This window comes from Manihot esculenta, chromosome 18 (genome assembly GCF_001659605.2).
Source record: "Manihot esculenta cultivar AM560-2 chromosome 18, M.esculenta_v8, whole genome shotgun sequence".
NCBI classification, from domain to species: Eukaryota; Viridiplantae; Streptophyta; class Magnoliopsida; order Malpighiales; family Euphorbiaceae; genus Manihot; species Manihot esculenta.
In genome coordinates this window covers 1,719,213-1,742,383 of record NC_035178.2, presented here as the reverse complement: position 1 = coordinate 1,742,383, position 23,171 = coordinate 1,719,213, and the positions used below count along the sequence as shown (strand labels likewise).

Genomic DNA, 23,171 nt, shown 5'->3' with positions numbered 1-23,171 from the left:
CAAACTAAATTTACACTCACACTGTAAACTCTATTTTTTAAATTTTATAACGTTATTTTATAATTAAAACATGTTATTTAATTTTAAACTAATTTTTAATACCTTTATTAATTTCAAGAACGTGTATTAATATTTACAAATGTACTTAATTTTGCATTTGATATAAAGTTTTTTTTTTAAATATGTACATGTTCGGACAGTCTTCAGGAGAGGATCTGATTCTGTACTTTTTGGGCAGGTGGTGGTGTCCAAAATCCATGAAATAGGGACAACGCATGAACCTCTTTTACTGCTCTAACATGGCTCGAACTATTAATAATCCCCAATAGCCCCATAGTGTTAGGGTTCTAGAATATTAGAGGGACTAAAATGTAATTTTCTCAACATGGAATTTTTGAGAAACAAGAAGATGAGTAGAAATTAGTATAAAATAGTAGTGTCAAAAGTGTTATGTCAATTTCTTGTAATTCATTTTCATGTATTTATTAAGGGTGTCACCTCAGATATATTGATGTCTCCTCCTGCCACAGCTCAACTTGTCCTAAATGCTCTTTAGGGAGGAGTGACTAGTTGGCCACCAGTGAGGACTGGGTCCAGCTGGCCACCGTAGGCCTATCGAGTTCCTGTGCTGTGCCTCTACCCTTGTAGGCGTTCCCCCTGTCTGCAAGTGGTGTGAGAACCTTTGTGTTGAATTGTGTAATGATTGTTTTGCCCCTGTAATGAAATGAGTAGTCCTTTTATCAAATATATGTGCCTACATGTGATATTTTGGTTGCTTATACCTTTATTGTTGTTGGATGTGGATATTTGCTCGATATGTATTTATCTTGCTCGCTATAATAACATTCTAGCCTCTGGCTAACTAACATGCTTCATTGTGCAGATTAACGTGTAGACAGATCGGCTGACTTACCTTAATAGTGTTTACGTCAAATGGCATACGGTTCCAACTAAATGCCAAAGTCTGGAGCCGTGACACATAATAGCCTGCTGTGCATTATACTTTCCTGACATCCACCTCTATGAAAATACAAAGAAATTAATGCTACTGTAATCAAGTTTTTTTTTTTTTTTAATGAAAAAGGAATGCAAATATATATATATATATATATATATATATAATCCTCCTCCTTCTTATTACTATTTTATAAATAATTTTTTCACCATTTTCATCTACGAATCAACCGTATGGTATTTACCTATAATTTTTTTTAATAATTATATGTGTCTATAATTGTTTTTAATAACTACATGTGTTCATAAATATTCTATTTATTTTCTTTTTTAGTGGTTGAGATGTCTAATGCTTTTATTAAATTTTATTTTCTTTAAGATTTAGTGGGTGTTTTATAAATTAATAGGCTATTATAGTGAGATTTTTTTTTTTACTTTCATCATATATTTTAAATTCATGAGAAATTAATTTGAAGTCAGTTGAGAAATGTTATTTGTGTAACAATAATAAAATTCTTTTCAGATTGTTTAGAGCTCTAAACATATTAACTTCTTTTTAAATTTTTATACTTTTTATATAATTTTATTTAAGTCTGTGTTAATGTGTCATATTATATATATAGAGAAAGAGAGAGAGTGAGAGACGTTTATCCTTTTTTCTCATCGTGTATGAAATTTATCAATTGAAAGAAAAAAAATACATTCTCACACATTCGTAAATATTTATTATTTTTTATTTTCTTTGATACTGCAAATAATATTAAAGAGGATGCTTCTCAATAAGCTCCAATCTTAAAATTGAAATCTATTAAAAAAAAATAATAAATTTGATTAAAATGAGTTGTAATGTAAATTGATTGTAATTATGTGATCAATATAAATAATCCATATAGCTCAATTTTAATTTTTTTTTATCAAAAGTATATATTCATTGATTAGAATTAAAAAAATACCTTAGTATAAAAGGCTTAAAAAGGCCTAATAGAAATATTACATATGAAGCCCAAAACAGAAACAGCTACGAAGCTAAAGAACCAACAATTAATTGAGCCACAAACTAAAATCACCATTTCCAATTAAAATATCGCCCTAAGTAAGATAGATTGAGATGTTGATTACGGAAGCATTGGCAGCCCAATTGGATTTGGCTGTGATCCCAAATAGCCAAAACTATCAGGCTGTATAATTGACAATCTATGGAGTGCAGTAGTAGAGAGCATGACATAGATCAGTTGCTTCAAAGCCACAAACTAGTGTCTTCTGGAGTTGGTAATAAAGAATCTATATTAGGTTGGTCAAATCAGATCGGAATTTGATTATTTTTTTTTTACTAATATCAAAATTTAAATTAAAATAATAAGATATTTCAATCCGATTTTCGAACTCCATGGACTCCAAATCCCAAACTCTCCTCAGATTATGGGATTTATAAATCATTTACCTAATGGTCGGAATATAAACGGTACAGATACTGAGTCCAATTTAGACTTCCCATGTCACTATAGTGAATTAGTTAAGTATTTTAATTCCAAGATAAACCAAACTCAATTGCTGTTATGGGTTAATCATGCAAATCTAATCATGAACTTCTCAAGCTCAAGCTCTTTTGGATTTTGTCCCCTCTTTGATTTGGTGGGGAAAAGGATAAGAGAAAAATTAACAGTTAAGGAATCTTTATCTAAATTATTAATTTTCAATCGCTTTCATCACAATTAGGGGATTCATATAAGGAATGTAACGTGACCAATATTTTTCATGCAATGCATTAATTAATGCAAGATTATGAAGCAATCTTCATGGCGTATCAAATTTTTTGCTGTTAGGTATGAATGGAAAATTCTTAGAATTTGTTATTACTTATTCCAATGAAAATTAAATATATAATTTTATAAGAATGCCATTTGAATTATATTTTTACAAAATTAGTAATTTTATAAATAAGATCAATAATGTTTTTAATAGCAAACATCAAAGGATGGCGACTTGAAATCAAAAAATGACATCCATTTCTTATTTATTTATCATTAAATTTATTAATAAAGATTTGAACGAGTATGGAGCCGAGGTAGACAATGACTTGGTTCTGTGAATTTTGAATGCCGACTAAATTGTTTGGTTTACTAATTTTATGTGAAGCTAACCAATTAGCTTTATACGATTGCGTTTTGTCCATACATATCAATGGATTAATTGAGACAATATAAAGAAACAAATAAATTAAACTTTTCCTTTTGGGTAATGAGAAAGAAATTTCGCTAGCTAAGAGATAATCGAATCAATTAAAACTTTATTATGATAAGGATGCAAAGGCATCATGCCACGCCATTGATATGAAATTTTGAAGCAAATTACTTTTGAAATCCATTCATTTAAGTCACGGCATTGAAATTTGATTCATTATTGGACTTATCAATGAGAGTGATGTATGTGATCACAACCATTTTTTATATTATTTTAAAATTATAATTTATCATTTATATTTTTTAAAATATTACCAAAAACAATTGTGAAAGTTGGGAATTTTGAAGGAAACAACATAATCAAGCATATTGCTATCTATTCATAATATATTTTGAGATTCTCCTTTCTGAATTAAAAGTGAAATTCAAAAATCACTTTAAGGATATGGTGATTTGATGCTTGGTTATGTACACGCTGAGAAAATTATACATAGTCAATCATGATTCATGCTATAAGAAAAAAATGTAAATAAATATTTATTATAAAATTATATACAATTTTTTTAAAAAATAAATTATTTTATTTTAAATAAAAAATTAAATTAATGAAAATAATTAGGCGTATTATTCCTACATCAACATTTAATTTTTTTTTCTAAATGCAGAAGAAATAAAAGAAAAAGGGAAACAAAAATCCTGAAAGACTGTCTCTTTACAGTTTGTCAAATATAACAAGCTAGGTAAGCAAGAGGCAAAGGCATGCACCGAAAGGGCTTGAAACCAGCCTTTGATAAATTAGCAGCACTGACTACTGGATACATTAACAAGGAATAATTCCCAGCCAAGCCATGTATCTTAATTTCTTCACATACAAGTTTTTGTTCCATTTGGGCAATGAAATGTTTTTTAGGAACATATGGCCACATGTTTCATTTTATCAAAAACTGGAATCATACAGTTACAAGACAAAGGCAACTAAGCCTGCAGTTGTTCCTCAGTTAGCTAGAATCTCTTGGAGAACCTTGCCATTTTTTTCACAAATGAAATAACACCCATATAAAATTAAATAAAATCCATATTTTAAATTTATAAACTGGGTATCAGCAAATAATTATCTGCAATGGATGTTCATAAAGAATTATGTGGCTCACCGACTTTATTAGTCCCATCGCTGCCAGTAACATTAGGCAATATATATATAGAGAGAGAGAATTAATTAATTTCTTACGAAATATATTATGTTTATTTTTCTTTGCAGTGAAGAGGTATCTTCTGACTTTAAACGTTGGACTTTAATTTCTATAAAAAAATGATATTCTTCAAAATGTTAAAGACTTCAGCAAATCTACTTTATAAAAGTGTTTTTTATTATTTTTTTTTCAGGAAAAAAAAAAAGAGATTAAGTGCTTTTATGCATTGTTCTGCTTGGTTAAAAATCTGGCATTTGAGGTTGGAAAGAATAATCAAAAGATCACTTGGGTCCATTTGGACTGCCAGTTTGATGGAAGGAAGATTAGTTTCAAGATCAAGCTCTGTAAAATTTCCTGATTGTGCTACTAGAAATCTCTTCCTTGACAATGATAATGTTAGGTTTAGAATTTTTCTGTTGAATCACGCAATAAATATATTATGATTATTATATAAAACTATGCTAAAGTTGCATGTTGATTAATTGACTATTCATCATTGAAATGGAATGGCCAACAAATGATGGGTATGGGTTAAATTTAGTGAACATGAAAAGAATCTAATCATATCAATCAACGAGTAAATTAATACAAGTAAATCCATAGCTACCAACAAAGAACTACAATATTCTACTCTTTTAAAAAAAGATAATTCAATTAACCTGTCGTTTTTATAGAATCTTAGCGTAATTAATTTGAAAATTAATGAAATAATAATTAAGCAAAATAAACGATTTGAAAAAAGCACAAAGAACAATTCCTGCACCGACGAAGACGTGAGGAGGGGCCAGGCCGAGGTGGCCAAATTGAAAGGTATTTAAACGATTTGAGAATGCCAGTTCCGGCTCACACCGCCTTTCTTGCACGTGTTGCAAAGCTTCTTTAAAATCACAGATGCGTGTGGGAGTTGCCATCCGACGTCCCCTCCTGCTAAGCAGTATTTAGAGGGCAGACAAAGCTTATGACATCCACTTCTAACTCCAACCAAAATCCGAGCCCATGAAAAAAACATACAAAGCTCCTCTCATCAATGCCTCTTAATTCTTTATTTATCTTCTTCCTTCTCCTTATATCATGTCACTGGATCGGAACCGAGGCTGCCGGTGGCCGGTGGCAACTTCTGCAGAAAAGTATTGGCATAACAGCTATGCACATGCAGCTCCTCAACAATGACCGTGTAGTAATCTATGATCGAACAGACTTTGGCCCCTCAAATCTGTCTCTACCAGATGGGAAGTGCCGGAATGATTCTTACGACCTCGCACTCCAAAATGACTGTACTGCTCACTCAGCGGAGTATGATGTTTTGACAAACACATTTCGGCCTCTTATGGTCCTCACTGACGTTTGGTGCTCTTCCGGGGCTGTAATGTCCGATGGCCGCCTGATTCAAACCGGTGGATTCAATGATGGCGAACGTAGAATCAGGATTTTCACACCATGCAGCGACTGCGATTGGGTAGAGGTGGGGAATGAACTTGTCGCAAGAAGATGGTATGCCACCAACCACATATTGCCAGATGACAAACAAATTATTATCGGTGGGAGAAGGCAATTCAACTATGAGTTTTATCCAAAAAATGGAGCTTCAAATGTGTACAGTTTACCGTTTCTTGTTCAGACAAATGATCGTGGCGTCGAGAACAATCTCTACCCATTTGTTTTTCTTAATATTGATGGTAATTTGTTCATTTTCGCAAATAATCGAGCGATATTGTTCCATTATGCGGGAGGAAAGGTGGTGAAAACTTACCCAGCAATCCCTGGAGGTGACCCACGGAGCTATCCAAGCACGGGTTCTGCAGTCTTGCTTCCATTGAAGAACTTACAAGGAACGGCACTTGAAGCTGAAGTTTTAGTTTGTGGTGGTGCACCAAAAGGTTCCTATATCCAGGCAACAAAAGGTATCTTCGTTAAAGCATTAGATACATGTGGGCGAATGAAGATAACCGATCCAAATCCACAATGGACAATGGAGACCATGCCTCAAGCAAGAGTCATGGGTGACATGACATTGCTTCCAAACGGCAACGTCTTAATCATCAACGGTGCTGGAGCTGGTACTGCTGGATGGGAATACGGACGGGACCCAGTATTAACCCCAGTCATATACGGACCCGAACTGGGAATTGGCTCACGGTTCGAGTCACAAAACCCAAACACCATTCCAAGAATGTATCACTCCACAGCAATTTTGCTGAGGGATGGAAGAGTTCTTGTAGGTGGCAGCAACCCTCACATAAACTACAACTTCACAACACCTTTATTTCCTACTGAATTAAGCTTAGAGGCATTTTCTCCTCCATATTTGGATATAGACAATAACAGTTTGAGGCCAAAAATCGTGTCTCCGGCATCCGAAGCTGCAATTGGATACGCTCAAAAACTAGTGATACGGTTCCAGGTGGGAAGAAGCCCAGTAGATGCAAAACTGGTGTCTGTGACAATGGTGTCACCTTCATTTACAACACATTCCTTCTCTATGAACCAGAGATTGTTACATCTTGGGAATGAGAAAGTGACACTTGTCGGAACGGCGACGTACGACGTTCAGGTGACCACTCCACCTTCGAAAAATCTTGCGCCGTCGGGATATTACCTGTTATTTGTTGTTCATCAGGATATTCCCAGCGAAGGCATTTGGATTCAAATAAAGTAATTTTTTTTAGACTCCCATATGTTACATATAACTAATGCAATAAATATTATTGCATTAGATAGAATTATAATTTAAAAGGAAATGTTTATTTATTAGTTTTTTTTTTTTTTCTTTCATGGAATGTGTTACATGGTACCATCAAAGGAAGACCTGCATGCTTTATACATATAAATTTTTTTGTACGTACGTGTTGATAATTAGTATAATTATTCATAATATTGGGTTATGAAGATTGTAAAATTTTTGGCTTTTGATATCTAGTGCATAAATGAAATATTTTTGTTCTGTTATCAATGAGAGGCATGTATGACATTAGTTGATTAGTAAAAGCTAGCTGTTAAAACATGGAAAGAAACAAGCAAATGATTGGCATGGACGACCAACTTCTTTGCCCAAAAAACAAAGCAGGACACGGTTGCAGCCCAAAACGTAATTCTTTCCAATGGAGAAAATCTATTCTGATGCAGAAGCATTCTTCAGAAAGATATAATTGGTATATGATAAATAGACCAACTACCCCAGGTAATTATGGACCACTACATATGCAATGGCAGTATAAGTAGCATATATACAAAAAACTAATGCTTCTTACCTACATTTGGATGCATACACATAAATAATTAATAACTCTCGTTTAAGTTATATATACATATATTGAAGTTATTGATTAGTTGGATATTTATACAGTTTGGTGTAGACAAATTCTTCTAAAAACAATGCATAAAAAGCAGATGTAGACATAAAAATGGAGATGTTTTCCCTTTTTTGACTTTACCTTTTTTATTACTATTATTTATCCTTTTCCTTAACTTCCCACTCAAATGCAGCTGTTTTTGGATTTTATTCTTAAATTTTCTGGTTCCAATAGTGAACATAAGTGAGCTGTCCTCATTACCCAAGTTGCAGTTGGCAGCTTTCATTTTCAATGTGCTATCGGAGCCAGAACACCATATTCAGACGCTAGGATTTGGCGCTAAGCAGGCCTTAAATTGGTGGAGGACAATTTATTTTGTGCAGATGCGTTCACGGCCTAATTAAGAGGACGTTTGTTTCAGCATCTCATAAATGTTTATAATTAGTCAATAAGTAATTAATTATTTAATAAAAATTTATTTACAAATATATTCATTATTGAAGTTACTAAATTATGAGCGTATTTGACAAGAATTAGTTTGTTTGTTTAATTGATAAACTCAAATCATAAGCTTAAAAGCGTATTGGAAATCAAATAGAATAAAGGTTTTAATATAGGTTCCATTAAAAGGGAATGAATGCTATGCCATTAATTCCGGCCAAAAGATGAATTAATCCAAAAAAGAATATTAAAAGGTAAAATGGGGCAAAAGAGAGCTAATGGGCAATAGCTTCCGCAGATTGCCACGTGCGAGGATGCAGTTAATGTGTCACGGGTTATTGAATCTTGATTTCAAAGTTCACGGGAGTGCTGGCTGCATGGGCATCTTCTTCACACGAATATAAAAAGGTAAAATGGGGCAAACTTGTGTCCAAAAGAGAGCTCATAGGCAATAGCTTTCGCAGATTGCCATACTCGGTGATGGCAGTTAGTATGTCACGGGTGTGCTGGCTGCATGTGCATCTCCTTCACGCGAAGCGGGCTTTGCCAATTAGAAACAACCTATCATATTCTCTATTGTTATATGGGCCAGCAGCAACAAACAGTTAGTAGCCTCAACTGGGCTTTGTCAGAAGTGATAGATCAATGCTCACGAGTCCACCATACCCTGTCAAAAACAAACAATTTGGAACTTCATCTGGATCCCGGAATACAGCTCTCACCAAAGGCCCATTCATATGCAGATTACTGTGCTCTGCGTTGCTTCATTAGGCACCTTCGAAAGCCCATTTGCATAGCAGCTGCCGTATGTTGAATGCAACCCACGAACAACCCAACTCCAGATCCCTGATTAATACACATGTTGGACTCTACACTTCAACATACTATGCCCAGTTCAAACAAAATAAATAAAGATGAAAATCCCATGCCAATGTAACGAGTAACGAGCCAGTCCACTAGCTTTGTGCGAGAAAAACTGATTGCCAAAAAACAAAAGGGTTTGCGCCAGAAACTTGAGAACTTCCCAACGAATTAAACAGGATAATGCACCGCATGGCTCTGATAGACTGTAACGACAAATCAGTCTAATGAATTCCCCCAAAGTTATTAAACTGCAATTTAATAGGTCTAGAGAACCAACTTTCATACCTTGAGCAACTTTTAAAATTAGCTACCACCAACTCCAGATCATTAGAAGAGAATCACGAAACTCTCGAAAGAAATAATTAATAGAATCCACCGATTTAAACGAGTGAAAAAAACATTCATCCCATAAAGTTCCCCAAGCGTTGGAGAGGAAAACACCTTAGCATAATTAATTTTAAATGCAATAGAATTCATATGCTAAACTAAAATTCATATTATATTTTCTTGACATCAATAACTTGTATTCAATTATATAAATTGCCGACAACAATTATAACTTAAAACAAATAACCAGCTCTTTCGTTTTAATTGAAACCAATCACATCTATTTCACACGGAAAAAAGATTAAGCGCACACTAAACTTCTGCCTAAAGTTAAAGAACCACCCAAATTATCTAACAAACATCACAGAAACTGGGCAAGAAACATGTCCTAAAACTTCTAGGACTCCCCCATCTTCCTCGACAACTGTCACAAGGCATACCCTAAAACTAACGATCACACCATCAATGCAAAAAGGCAACCGAGTAGCCGACGCTTTTTATTCAAACGATAATAAAGAGATTTCATTATCACAAAGCCAACAGTAAATATTCAATCCTGTCTACATAAAGTTTGAAACTACTCTTCATCAACAAAAACAAACAATACTAAAATTAACATTACATGAAAACACTACCAACATGAATGGAATTAGAGGATTTGGGTTTTCCATAGTTTCTCAAATTTGTAACTTCTTCCAGCTAAGGGGCCAAAAGGCAAACCAAATTAAGCACGTTCACCACGGATCCGCCTAGCTAGTTGAATGTCCTTGGGCATAATTGTAACCCTCTTAGCATGGATGGCGCAGAGATTGGTGTCCTCAAACAGACCCACCAGATAAGCCTCCGCAGCCTCCTGAAGTGCAAGAACTGCGTGACTCTGGAACCTCAAATCCGTCTAGCAGAAACACAAACAATCACCCAATCAATAGTTATAAAAAATACAAATTGGTCTTTCACCCTTCAAGGGGCCAAACCTAAAAATCTCGATAATGAGCAACACTAATACCTTGAAATCTTGTGCAATTTCACGAACAAGACGTTGGAAGGGCAACTTGCGGATCAATAGCTCAGTACTCTTCTGATACTTGCGTATTTCACTGTTAGTTCCGCAAAAAGATCTAAATTAGACAAAATTTCATAATACAAAAAACAGGAATAAAACCTAGGTCAAATTCTTTACCGAAGAGCTACAGTTCCAGGTCGGTAACGATGAGGTTTCTTGACACCACCAGTTGTAGGAGCAGATTTCCTAGCGGCCTAAACGAAATTAATTAACACAATCAGAATATATAATCTCTCTGATTGAGCATAGAGGTTGATGAAAAGCATGAAAAGTTTGAAGAAAATCCTAAACCCTAATTTAGACAACTAAAACCCATTTGAAATAATCTATCAAATTCAAAATAATTTGACCAATTGAACCCCTACAATCATAATTTCAAAAGAAGAATTTCGAAAGGAGGCAAAACTAAAGAAACAACACCACAAAAAACACATACCTTTGTGGCAAGCTGCTTCCTCGGTGCCTTTCCACCAGTTGATTTACGAGCAGTTTGCTTCGTACGTGCCATTGCGCCCAGCAAACGAAAGAAACTTCTTCAAACTCTGCAAAACCATAAACCAAACGATCTCAATCAGACAAAGCACTCGACTCAATAATTATCGGGCCCAACACCTTAAAATCCAAGCGATTGCTCTTACTTTCGAAAGATAGCACGAGAACAAAAAAGAACAACAACCTTCACAGATTCTTCAGAATCAAATTTAAAAAAGAACGAAATTTGGATGTTGAAGTCTTATATATAGAGAGAGGGAAAAAGTCCGGGATCGGTATATTGTTAGATGGATTAAATAGGCGATAATGATTGGCCGAGTTGTGTTTCTTTCCAGAGAGCAAAACCCGGATGAGTTAAACTCAGTCGTCGGTCTCTGATTGGCTGCTTTTTTGTATGGTAGGATTGCCAGCATGGACGATTGCGTTCTTTTGTTTGCAAGCTTTTCTCTTATTGGTTACTTTTCTGTCAGAGCAGATCTCCAGCGTGGGCAATTTGTGTTTCTTTTGTGAGACGATGGAAACCGCCATACCACGAAACTCGGCCGAGTCAACACGTAAACAGAAGACTAAAACGACGCCGTAAGGTTCATAAAATGTGCCTCCATCCACTGGTGGCCATTCGGAAGGGGCCTTCCACGGAGCACAGAGATGGGCAAAAAGGAGGAAGGATATGGATGGGCAATATCAGCTGGAATGAACGCTGCTCTCGCCGCCATAGCTGCGAAGTTCTTTTACAATCAGGTATCGCAATCATTCAACTCTACTAATTATCCTTCAATTGTAGATGAAAACGCTTGAATGATTTGAATTTATCTATTTTAATGCTTCTGATTTTTATCGGTTGTAAATTACTAAAAAAAGTTCGGAAAATAAATTTTTTCTGCTATGATCATTGATTAGGAAATTTTATGGTGTTCTTCGCAGTTTGTTAGATATAGTATGGTTGTGATATGTAACGTGATAATGTGGGGATGTTACGTTAACAGCCTTAAAGTTCTTTCATCTCTGCAAGCTACAGTGACGAACTTTGCCACGAATTTCCTCTCCTCTGGTCTAGCTGGATTTTTATTGTTTAAGGAAGCATTATCAGCTCAGGTAAATCATTTGGAAGTAGCAGATATGAAATCTGTCTCTTTGCTTGTCTGTGTATTTGGTATCTGGAAGCTCTGGTTTTGATGTTGGTTAGTTTAACCACAATGACAATAGGTGAGAACTAGTTTAAACCTCATGAAATGTAATAGAAATTTTAGAAAGAAAAAATGTTTTATCTTCCTTCCGTTAACTACCCTAATCTCTTGCCCTTCATGGTTATTGTAACATAATTGAAGTGAACCTTCCTATGTTATACCCTCTAAAATTCATTGTTTGTCCTTTCAATTCTGTCTTTGTTCCTTTCAATAGCCACTTAGAACCACCAATGTTGCAGTTTATTATGAATATCTGCCTATTTGTTTCCCTCTAATTTGTTGTTATAATGATCATCTGATTTCAAAATTAATTTGTGTTATAGCTAGAGGATTTTATGTGGGATGTTTGTGGGTCGAAATACTCAGGCACTTGTTTATCATCTTATCATCAACATGTGGAACTCTAATGATAAAACTTGTACTGCAGTGGTTTGCAGGTGCCTTGCTCATTGTAATTGGCGTAGTGATACTTAGCAAATCAAGTGTAGAACCAAAGGCAAACATCGATTAGAAGTTTCAGTGGTGTAGTATACCTACTTCTTTAATTAGGTTAAACATTCAATATGCCTTCCGATTTATTGAAGCAAGATTTAACATGATATTTCTGAGAGGCCTCATATGCTGTTGCAGAGTTCATGTGTGCTTATTTGGGCCATTGTCCATCAATGTAGGTTCAAATATGTTTTCCAACTTTTTAGTACAGTAGTGGATGTGCTAACATCTATATGTTGTCAAGGATTGTTTGATAAATCTATCATATTATACAATGAATTGGAAAAAAAAATGTTGATAATCACTGTATAGTAGATGTTGAAGCCCTTTTGTCCTGTATTGTTCTTTTGATAATTTCAGTTCTAAATCAGTGTATTTGGCCCAAATTTGAATTCTTGGTCAGTTGATTACATGTGAATTTAACTAGAATTTTGCTAGTAATTGCAAAAATGCAGTCATCATGAGCAAGAGAATTCATGCAAATCGATCTTTGGGTTTATTTGCCATGATGCTTGCTTGAAGAAGAGGTAGCCCTAACTGCACTGAAATGAGGTGAAGGTAATTAATGGAAAGTTATGTGTGGAATATATATTAGAAAAAATAATATCAAATTTTATCATTTTAACTATAATAAATGTATTTCTTTACTCCATATGAAATAATTATAGGACTATATTTATGAAATGAAGATGAAAGTACTTTTCTTTTAAAATAGCATTTGATTTTTCTTTGGAGTTCCTTACTGAACTTTTTCTTATTTTTTGAAATCTTACCAGTGTGTATGAATGGGTGGAAGAAGGTTTTATAAAATAAGGTGAAGTGAGATAGTGGGAGGTAAGGTTTTAAAACTTTTCAATACATCAAGTTGAAAAACTGAGAGTTTTAAACGGTAAAAATTCATACTATTCTTAAACTAATTTCCTCACTTCCTCTAACTAAAGTATTAATTAAACCCTTTTATCAATTTCAAAGAAAATCTAAGATATGTTCAGGGAGTTAGCAGTATCTGAGTTTACTTGCTTCAATGGTGGCTGGCATCCTGAAAAGGAGCATGTGGAGGTACATATAGTGGCGAAGCCTCCATAAATTGCAACTTCAGTACTCAAAATGAGAATCATGAGTGCTTTTTTTGTCTCTCCTTTATGTGGAAAGATACGTATGCCTCTTTTTTAATAAATGGGTGTGAAATTTTGGTGTTGAGCCCGAAGCCTCTCAAACTATAACTACCCAAATTTAACATTAATGTTAACGAGCTTTTTTTTTTTTATCTAAAAGATATGTTGTATATATAGGCAAGCTAAAGGCTTGCTAGAGAATTCAGTAAAAAAAAAAAAGCCCTGGAAAGTAGGATTAGAGCAAAAAATTACATCCTAAGAAATTTGTCCTAGAGCATGGGTGGATACATTTGCCTCACCTTACAAAACTAGGCTTTTCAAAGACCAATTGATTAGTTAACTAAACAATATCAGAAATCACATCTTGAATGCATAGTAAAATATTTTTTGAAGGACCCTCTTAACAAAAATTAATATCAATAGAAGAATCTCCTTTGATAATAACCTGATGTCATTCTTTGTTTCTTGCCGATGAGACAGCTCCAGAATGGAAAAATCCAAGATTTCTTCCAACAGCTTCCCTACAAACTAAACTCCCCGGGATGGAAAGAAATCTTAATATGACCTCTATCATTTCTAGCTATAATTGTTGTTGAACCATATTTAACTTTAGAGTCCACACCGGCGTTGAAATTATCCTTAATGTAGGGAGCCTTAGGTTCCAAGCCAAAAAAACAAATAGTTATAAAATATATGTTACAATGTTGTTCCTTTTACTTTTCTAACTCAACAAGCAATAACAAATAAACTAATAATAAGTAACATAGCATGGTCACTACCGTTTGAACAGAAACCAACTACTCTGATCAAGTTATTTACAACCTAAACATTTAGGAGATTCAACAAAATCCGTAAAATCAATTAACTTTTTTGGGTTTCTTAATCACTACATAGCCTTATTTGTTTACATAATCAGCTTACTTAATTGATATTTTCTTAAAAAATTAAGAAATTATTTATGAAAATAAGTGCACTCAAAGAACTTTGAGTTCAAAGAAGTAACTTGGTTACCTCTCTAAAACAAAAAATTTGCAAAAAATTAGAAAATTTGAATCTAAAAAAGCCTTTGAAACTTACTTGCCTCTAAATAGATTGCTTTGAATCTAACAAGTTCTTAGTATTTGAATTCAAATTAAACTCTGCTGAATCAAATACTCATAACCTATGAGGGAGAAAAGGGGGGAGGACAACTACTATCAAGAGCTTATAATTAAAACCAACAGTGATTGTGTCAACCAACTGTGATAATTTATATTTCTCATCATGCACAACACTGTTAATAAGCATCTCAATATCTGAAACTTAAAGAATAATAATAATGAACATGAAAAAGCCTCAGACCGTTCTGGTTCATAAAATTGTTTCAACCTCTTGTGCAAGATTGTAGAGTTGCATTTCTGTTGAAATCCCAACAGTCATCAACGGCTTCAGTACTAAAGTTACGACTAAATTAGGAAACAGAACTTAGTTTGCACAAAATTTCCACATCAGTATGCCATAATGCAGGTTTCGCATTCCAATTTCAAGAGCTAAAGTTAACATCCACTGCAATAACCTTCAAACTACAGATACGGCTTCATATCAGCATACAGAATTCGCATTCCATATTCCCAAAACCAATAATCACACGAAGAATAAAGATTACACAAGGGATACATTCTCCCACAAAATTGCCATACATATTACTGATATAGAACCCAGACATCCAATCTTTCGACTCCGGAGAACGTCACAAATTCAGTCTGCAACATTTCTGCAAACAGACATCAAAAAGAATTTTACCTCCTCTTTCAGAAGAGAAAAACAAACAAAAAACATTTTAGATATGATCTGAAACAATAGGTTGAAAAGAAGATTCGAATTTCTTATGACTAAATGTTCAGATGTTATCCATTTTACTATTCCAACTCAACAAGCAATAACAAATAAACGGTAGCGTAGCATGATCACAGGCTCACAGCCGTTCGAACAGAAACCAACTACTCTAATTAAGTTGTAAGTTTTTTGGGTTTCTTGATGACCGCATTTTAGGCCTTCTTCGATTAAGATCAAGTAATTAAAGTTTACATATTCAAGTTGTTTGATTGAAAGAAACACATTTGATTGACATTTTCTTACAGTAACATAAGAAGTTAAGATTTTGATTGGGAGCAAGTGAACTCAAATAACTTCAATGTTTAGTCAGACATTTTCTCACTTCAAAGAAGTAATTTGCTTACCTCTCAAAATAAAGAATTTGAAAAATATAGAGAATTTGAATCTATCAAGGCCTTTGCAACTTACTTGTCTCTAAGTAAGTTTCTTTAAACAAAACAAGGCCTTAGTATTGAATTCAAATTAAACTCTGCTGAATCAAGAACCCGTAACCTATGAGGGAGAATAGGGGAGAGGAGAACTACTATCAAGAGCTTATAATTAAAACAAACAGTGCTTGTGTCAGAATACATATAATCAGCACAAATATGCATCAGACAGGGATAACTGTGATAATTTATATTTCTCATCATGCACAACACTGTTAATAAGCATCTCAATATTTGAAAATTATCAAAATTAACTACTATCATATATTTTAATCAAATATTTTTAGTTCACTAAATAGTATCATCAATTAAAATGGTTTAATTACAACAAAAATAAATAATTAATTAAAAATAAAACAATTTTAGTTAATGTTATAATTAAAAATGAGAAGAGAAATGTTATGGACAACAAAAATGGGAAAGCTTAGCATTTACTATTCTAACTCAACAAGCAATAACAAATAAACGGTAGCTTAGCATGGTCACAGCCGTTTGATCATAAAACGGCTACTCTGATTAAGTTGTTATTTACAACCTACACTATCAAGAGATTTAACAAAATCCGAAAAATCAATTGAAGCTTTTTGGGTTTCTTAATCACCGCATCTTAGGCCTCATGCGATTGGAATTAAGTAACTAAAGTTTACATCATCTTGTTTGATTGAAAGAAACATATTTGATTGACATTTTCTTCCAGTAACTTAAGAAGTTACTTAGGCCTTAGGCCTTGTTTGGTTGGGAGTGAGTGAACTCAAATAACTAAATGTTTAGTCAGACATTTTCTCCCAACTTGAGATGAAGTTAAAGAAACTATTTTCACTTCAAAGAAGTAACTTAGTTACCTCTCTAAAATAAAGAATTTGAAAAATATAGAGAATTTGAATCTATCAAGGCCTTTGCAACTTACTTGCCTCTAAGTAGGTTGCTTTGAACAAAACAAGGCCTTAGTATTGAATTCGAATTAAACTCTGCTGAATCAAATACCCATAACCTATGAGGGAGAAAAGGGGGGAAGACAACTACTATCAAGAGCTTATAATTAAAACCAACAGTGGTTGTGTCAGAACACATATAATCAGCACAAATATGCATCAGACAGGGATAACTGTGATAATTTATGTTTCTCATCATGCACAACACTGTTAATAAGCATCTCAATATTTGAAAGTTAAAATATATATATATATATATTTAAATACGAAAAAGCCTCAGACCGTCCTAGTTCATAAAATTGTTTCAGCATCTTGTGCAAGTATGTAGACTTGCATTTCTGTTGAAATCCCAATAGTCATCAATGGCTTCAGTACTGAAATTACGACTAAATGAAGTAACTGAAAAACAAAGGAATAAAAGATTAAACGCGAGGCATCAGATCTTCCTATTAAAAAGTAAGAATCATAATACCCAAATCAAATGACTGAGCATTCAACGATTTGGCGTATGATTCGTCATATGCCTTAATGACAGAAATAGGAGCCCTTTACGGACAAGAAATGACGGCAGTTTTGAACTAGGGTTTTAACACGATGGAGAGCAAAGAGCGGAGGTCTCATTTATAAGGGTGTATAAGGGCCTGATCGCTGTTGAAATTGTTGATCCGACGGCTGGGATTTTTCATTTGCAATGTTATTTTTTTTTCTGAGCCGTACCCATATTCCCTTAAATGGGCTTGACCGGGGCCTCGTCAAGCCCAACTAGACGGATGCTATTTAAACATAATCACTGGGCGGAGCAGGTCGAACTCGGGTTGTATCTCGATCCCAAAGACTATAGCCTAGTTTATTATTAAAGATTCTATAATTAATATCATAATTAAATTAATTTAATTTAGTTAAATTCTCTAATTTTTAAATATAATTTAATTAAGAAGTTTCATTTTGAGTTTTTGAACATTTAGATCATTTTATTTAAATTTTATTTTTAAATTATATTTAAATCATTAATTAAAATTTAAGATTAATTATTAATAAATTTTTAGTTATTTAATTGTCTATATATATATATTAAATTTGAGATGAAATATATCATATACTATTTTTTATAGTACTAATGATTAAACATATTAGGTTTCATATATTAGTAATATACTCTATAATCAATCTGTTAGTTGTAGTTTTATATTGTTATTCATGTATTTTAAGTATTTTTTTTTTGAAGTTAATGTATTTTAAATATTTAAATATAATTTTATAAAAACAGTTATTTATTATTAATTTAATTGAATTTCGAATAAAAATAAAATTTATAGACTATATTATTATATAAATAAAATTATAAAAAATTATAATAAAATTATAATTGTGATATTCCTATTTCATTTAATTAATGTTTTTAAATATTTATAATCGATATTCAAATAATGAATAGAGGACTAATACATATTATATTTTTTCTTTTTAAATGAAATAATTGATAGAGAAGTTGAGATTAATATATATTATGTTTTTTTCGTTTTAAATGAAATAACTGATTTCATATGTTGATATATATAAGATATCTAAACGTACATAGTCTATTTTATGAATAAGTATACTAAATAGACCCGCTTGAAAAAATCATATGAAAAAATAACTTGTATCTATGAGTTGTTTGGTTCATGAGTAACAATTGATATATTAGAAACTGAATAAATGTGTTTATGTAATTGAGGTAGGAATATTCATCTTAAATTAAATTAGAGGATATCCCATTTCTAATATTGATCATTAAATGATTGCGCAAGGTGGAATATAATTAGAAAATTATATTTAAAATTTTATTTAATAGATCAATAGCTAATAAATGAGAATTAGTATGCTTTAATATTACATACACATCAAATGTTAAATAGAGACATTTGTAAAAGAATATTAATTATACTAATAAATTATATACTAAAAAGTTAAATTAAATCATTTTTGATATTTTAAATATTTGAATAATTTTGATATATTGCTAGATAATATTACTGATTTTCAAATTAAATATTTAGTTAATTATATTTGTTACTAATATATTTGAATTTAATGGGTCACATAGATAAATAATTGAATGAAAAAATAAAACAATAAATTAAATTAAATAGTAATTGATTATATATAAATTAACAGTAGAATAAAATTATAATTTAAAAAAATTACGATTTTGATTTAATTAATTAAATAGAAATTTAATTAAAATTATTTAAAATTTTTATAACTTGTTGATTAAAGTTTTAAATTACGATTTTGATTTAATTAATTAAATAAAAATTAATTAAAATTATCTAAAATTTATATGACTAGTTGATTAAAGTTTGAGACCATAACTATAATTTATTTATTTAATTAAATAAATAAATATTGTTATACTCAAACGTATGATTTTATTATAAAAGGTATCTTAGTGGATTGCTGAAAAAATTATTTCGAGAGTTTTCATAATTTGTAGGAAAGATATAGAGTTAGCATTCAAAATATTTTTCCTTCAATATCTTTAAAACAGTTCAATATTTTTTATTATTATTATTTCGTGTGGATATAATTAAAAATTAGATATTTGAATGATTTGTAATTTGTGAAAATGCAATAAAAAAACAATTTCATATTTTGGTACAAGAAAAATAAAATATATTTTATCTCTTTAAATATTATTATTTATTTTATTTAAACGTGATTTATGTTGATAAAAAATTTTAATTTTTTATTTTTTTCGCTGCATTAAATTCAATTGAAATCTAACAAATTCGTATGATATATATCTCATAATTATTATATAAAATTATGTTTTTTATTATCTTAAAATATAAATAAACGAGCTCAATTAATATATGTGATTAATGCTCATATCGATAAAATTAACTCAAACTATATGATTCTTACTTCAAGGAAGTGAGTCGAATTGATTATAGGCATCTCCATCTTAATTCATTAGAAATAGCATTATGGTTTATAATTTGTGTGATTTTCAGATTTTTATTTATTCAATTTGTTCAAAGATTCACATCTATAGTTATAATTGGTTAAACTAACAAGGGTTATGTTTTTTTTTTATCTAATCAACTTGAAATTGATAATTCAATTCCTTTATTTAACTTTGGTTAAAAAAAACAATTTATTTAAATTATAACTGATGATCTGAGATCCAATAGAATAGGGTTTTACCTGGGTTTTTGTATTAGAGAATAAAGCATAAACATTCTGAGGAGGGGACTCCCCTTTTATCCATTTCGTCTTGCTTGCTGGTGACGTGTAAAGGTCTCTCCAGGATTGGGCCACGCGTCTCTGCCATACAGATTCGGGCGTACGAGGGTATCAAGCGCCTGCCCCATGCGTAACGGCCTCTGATTCTCTTTGTGCGTACGTTCAAACGGATCTGCCAGGCTGTCTGGTGAGTATCATTCTGGATACTGGGTCAGGCCGAGAGTTGGGCCAGGGAGTAAAGGGCCTGTTTTGCGCGGACTGAGTCCACCTGGGTGAGGAGGCTTGGTCGAGCCCGGCCTTGGAAGTTGGATGAGCCGGACCTGCTTTTGGTGCCAAGTACGTGGGCCTTTACTTTGTGGGCTTTAGATTGTGGTCGAGGCCCTGGACCGGGATGAAGGAATCCAGCGGTCATCAATTGCCCCTTCACCTTCTCGGTAGTTATTGCTCTGACTGCCGAGGGGGTGAATATCGAGAACCATTATGACAGCGTCTGTTCGCGTACAGATGCCTTCATAACTCCCTTTCATCTTTTTGTCATTCCTCATTTCTTGAATTCTATCTGCCTCTTTCCTTTTCTGGCCTTTCCTTACCTCTCAAATACTCTGCTCTTCTTTACTTTCTTGTCATTATTGCCTGGACGCGCTTCTTTTTCCTTTTCCATGAATATCTGTTAAAGATCCTGACATTGTGGTCTTGGAGTCTAGAGTTACTTTGCGCTAAGACTTCAGATTTCGAGTATATATCAGTGTGGACTCTTCTTCACTTCTAGGCCCTTTGTCGGAGAAAAGGAGTCTTTCCTTCCAGCGAAATTCTCCTGTTTTTTCCGCAAAGGATGTATTTGACGTTTTCTTCACACAGATTAAGGTGAGCCGGAGGCTTCATTGCTTTGCTGCCCCAGGGATTTGCTTTAACCTTGCTTTCTTTATTTTAACAAAAAATTATCCTGACTTCTCTGTTTGGAACTTTTTGCAGTACCCGAGATAAAGATGGATCAGTCCAAAACTCTTGAAAATCTGATATTACCTCGAGGGAGTCTGAATGTTGCTTCTGAGGTCCTTCTAGCAGGGCGGTTGGTGGGTGGAGTCATTCGGCAGGTCGTTGAAACTGTTTTACCCAGGTCGTCTGGCTGGCCTCCCCCTTTGGTTGTTGTTCGGGCTCCAAAGAGGCTATGGGCTGCTGAGAGGTCTGTTTTGACTTTATCTTCCTTCAAGAAGGAAATTTCCCCGATGTCCATGTTGTCCGCTTTTGATATAAATGGAAGTGGCGAAAATGATCAATTTATTACCCCCTCTGGTATGAAGTACCCGTATTATGAAAGGCTGAGATCTGCTGCACTCAGTCAAGCTTTTGGCGATGCCTTCGAATATATGCTCTGTGATCTTCTTGAGGCCGTAACTCGAAGACTTATGTTTTTCTTGCTCGACATCCGGACAACATATAATATCTGAGCTTGTTCGAATGTACCGCGCATCACATTTGGGCAACCGAATGTTTGTCCATAGGGGAACAATGAGAAATGCTTATGGGAATCAACTTGTTCAGTTCTCCTATAACGACGCAGGGTTCTGCCGACCTACTGAGCTCGTTTCCCGTATTCAAGAGTTCCTCTGTGTCGAAGACTAGGATAGTGATAGGTGATAGTGATGTAAACGTAGACGATGTATCTGGTCATGTAAATCCTTTAAGGATAGCTTTTTGTTCTGTAATGTGGGTATTTGTAACGCGCTGTAATGAAACTTTCATTTTTTCGTTCATATCCGATCTGCTCTTTATTATGCATGAGATGAATTTTTTCTTCGTGGTTTTCTCTGATCCTACCTGGAATCTATTTAGCCAGTCTGAGTTCTTAGTTTGCTCTTTCCGAGCTGTACCGACCGACCTGCGAGCTTACTTTCGGTTTACTTTGTCCAAGCGAGACTAATCTGACCTCTGAGCTCTATCTGTGTTCACTGATCCGAGCTCTAAGTTTCCTTAACTTTCGATTTTACTTTTTCCGAGCTGATCTGACTGACCTATGAGCTTTGTTTTTAATCAAAGAGGTTGAGCTTCTGACCCCTAACTTTGTAAGATTCCGAGACGTCTTCATCGCGTCTTTCTGGGCTCCTGGCCTTTGCTTAATGATGATCCTTCTTAGGTGATGGGCTGGTCTGACCTTTATCATGCTTCCTCTTGTTTGTCTCCTTGGGCTTTTCTATGACGTATTCTTTTTCCTTGGTTTTTACTGCCTGAGCGGTGATGATGTGCATTTTGCGCGTCAGGTTGTCCTGAGGGAGAGATTCGACTGGAGCTCGGTTTTGAGGTTTTGACAACTTGTTTGTCTTATGCGAATAGCGTGCGGGCCTTCAGCTGGTGGGCCATTGTCGTGGGCCTAGCCCTTTGTAGAGGTGGAGAAGCCCAGCGGTCATCTCCATGCCCCTTTACCTTCTCGCTGGTTACTATCTAACCGTTGAGAGGGTAAACTTCGAGAGCAATTAATGATCGCGCTGCTCCAAGACAAAACTGCTCAGAACAACGTTTCATCTCATTATTGCCTTTCCCTTCGAATTCTCCCTGTCTTCTGAAGAAACTCGCTCTCTTCTGCTCTCTGTTTTCCTGCAACTTCTTCTGCTTTTTTCATCCTATTGCATTTTCAGGTACGCTTTTGTTCTTCCATGGAAGGTCCAAAGCTCCCCGATGTCGTTAATCTTAGGTCGCATATTACTTCTTCCAACATAACTAAGCACATTTCCCAGAGGCTCTTAGATACTCCTCTGTATCTTATTCGAGCACCTTTTCAAAATGAAAGGATAGTCCTTCCTAACCCTCCTCCTCCTGGTTTGACGGATCCCCAAAGGGGTCGTTGTATAGTGTTCTTTCTCAAACAGAGGGATTTTGGTCTACCGTTTCCTTTTACCCCTTTCTTTATTGAGGTTTTCAAGTACTTTGGGGTAACCCCTCGAATGTTATCCCCAAATTCGATTTTGTTTCTGTCCTGTTTTGAGTCTATCTACCTGAGTTGGGGTTTTATCCCCACAGCGTGTCTGTTTGTCACTTTTTTCCGTCTGGTTAGGGCGGTTCAGAATTTTTATTACTTTTCCCCCCGTAGTGGGTTGTCTCTTTTCACGGGCTACAAG

The 23,171-nt window shown here is 33.9% G+C and overlaps 3 protein-coding genes, 1 long non-coding RNA gene and 5 other non-coding genes across 10 annotated transcripts; 2 read left to right on the top strand and 7 right to left on the bottom strand.

The window, feature by feature from the left end:
• Nucleotides 1-5,180: 5,180 nt before the first annotated feature.
• On the top strand, nt 5,181-7,090 carry LOC110606631 (aldehyde oxidase GLOX). Its single transcript, XM_021745526.2, has one exon. It carries the CDS (start codon nt 5,352-5,354, stop codon nt 6,978-6,980), a length of 1,629 nt encoding a protein of 542 aa, XP_021601218.1. The 5' UTR covers nt 5,181-5,351; the 3' UTR covers nt 6,981-7,090.
• Nucleotides 7,091-9,712: 2,622 nt separating this feature from the next.
• LOC110606801 (histone H3.3) lies at nt 9,713-11,108 on the bottom strand. Of its 2 annotated transcripts, none has more exons than XM_043953072.1 (5): nt 10,948-11,108; nt 10,746-10,851; nt 10,427-10,503; nt 10,253-10,343; nt 9,713-10,141 (listed from the first exon to the last, which is right to left on the bottom strand). In XM_043953072.1, exons 2-5 carry the CDS (start codon nt 10,815-10,817, stop codon nt 9,971-9,973), a joined length of 411 nt encoding a protein of 136 aa, XP_043809007.1. In that variant the 5' UTR covers nt 10,818-10,851; nt 10,948-11,108; the 3' UTR covers nt 9,713-9,970. The 2 variants fall into 2 exon arrangements, with proteins under 2 accessions (XP_043809007.1, XP_043809008.1); XM_043953073.1 differs by having other exon boundaries at nt 10,986-11,038.
• Nucleotides 11,109-11,351: 243 nt separating this feature from the next.
• Nucleotides 11,352-12,784, top strand: LOC122722384. The gene is made up of 3 exons (XM_043953074.1): nt 11,352-11,542; nt 11,726-11,896; nt 12,416-12,784. Exons 1-3 carry the CDS (start codon nt 11,450-11,452, stop codon nt 12,497-12,499), a joined length of 348 nt encoding a protein of 115 aa, XP_043809009.1. The 5' UTR covers nt 11,352-11,449; the 3' UTR covers nt 12,500-12,784.
• A 2,018-nt stretch (nt 12,785-14,802) lies between these two features.
• On the bottom strand, nt 14,803-17,420 carry LOC122722385. Its single transcript, XR_006349370.1, has 2 exons — nt 16,806-17,420; nt 14,803-15,348 (listed from the first exon to the last, which is right to left on the bottom strand). It is a non-coding gene; the product is annotated as an uncharacterized LOC122722385 (long non-coding RNA).
• On the bottom strand, nt 14,928-15,021 carry LOC122722564. The gene has a single exon (XR_006349504.1). It is a non-coding gene; the product is annotated as a small nucleolar RNA snoR20a (small nucleolar RNA).
• Nucleotides 16,025-16,110, bottom strand: LOC122722557. The gene has a single exon (XR_006349497.1). It is a non-coding gene; the product is annotated as a small nucleolar RNA R38 (small nucleolar RNA).
• Nucleotides 16,952-17,037, bottom strand: LOC122722556. Its single transcript, XR_006349496.1, has one exon. It is a non-coding gene; the product is annotated as a small nucleolar RNA R38 (small nucleolar RNA).
• On the bottom strand, nt 17,104-17,197 carry LOC122722562. The gene has a single exon (XR_006349502.1). It is a non-coding gene; the product is annotated as a small nucleolar RNA snoR20a (small nucleolar RNA).
• LOC122722561 lies at nt 17,264-17,343 on the bottom strand. Its single transcript, XR_006349501.1, has one exon. It is a non-coding gene; the product is annotated as a small nucleolar RNA snoR64a (small nucleolar RNA).
• Nucleotides 17,421-23,171: the final 5,751 nt, after the last annotated feature.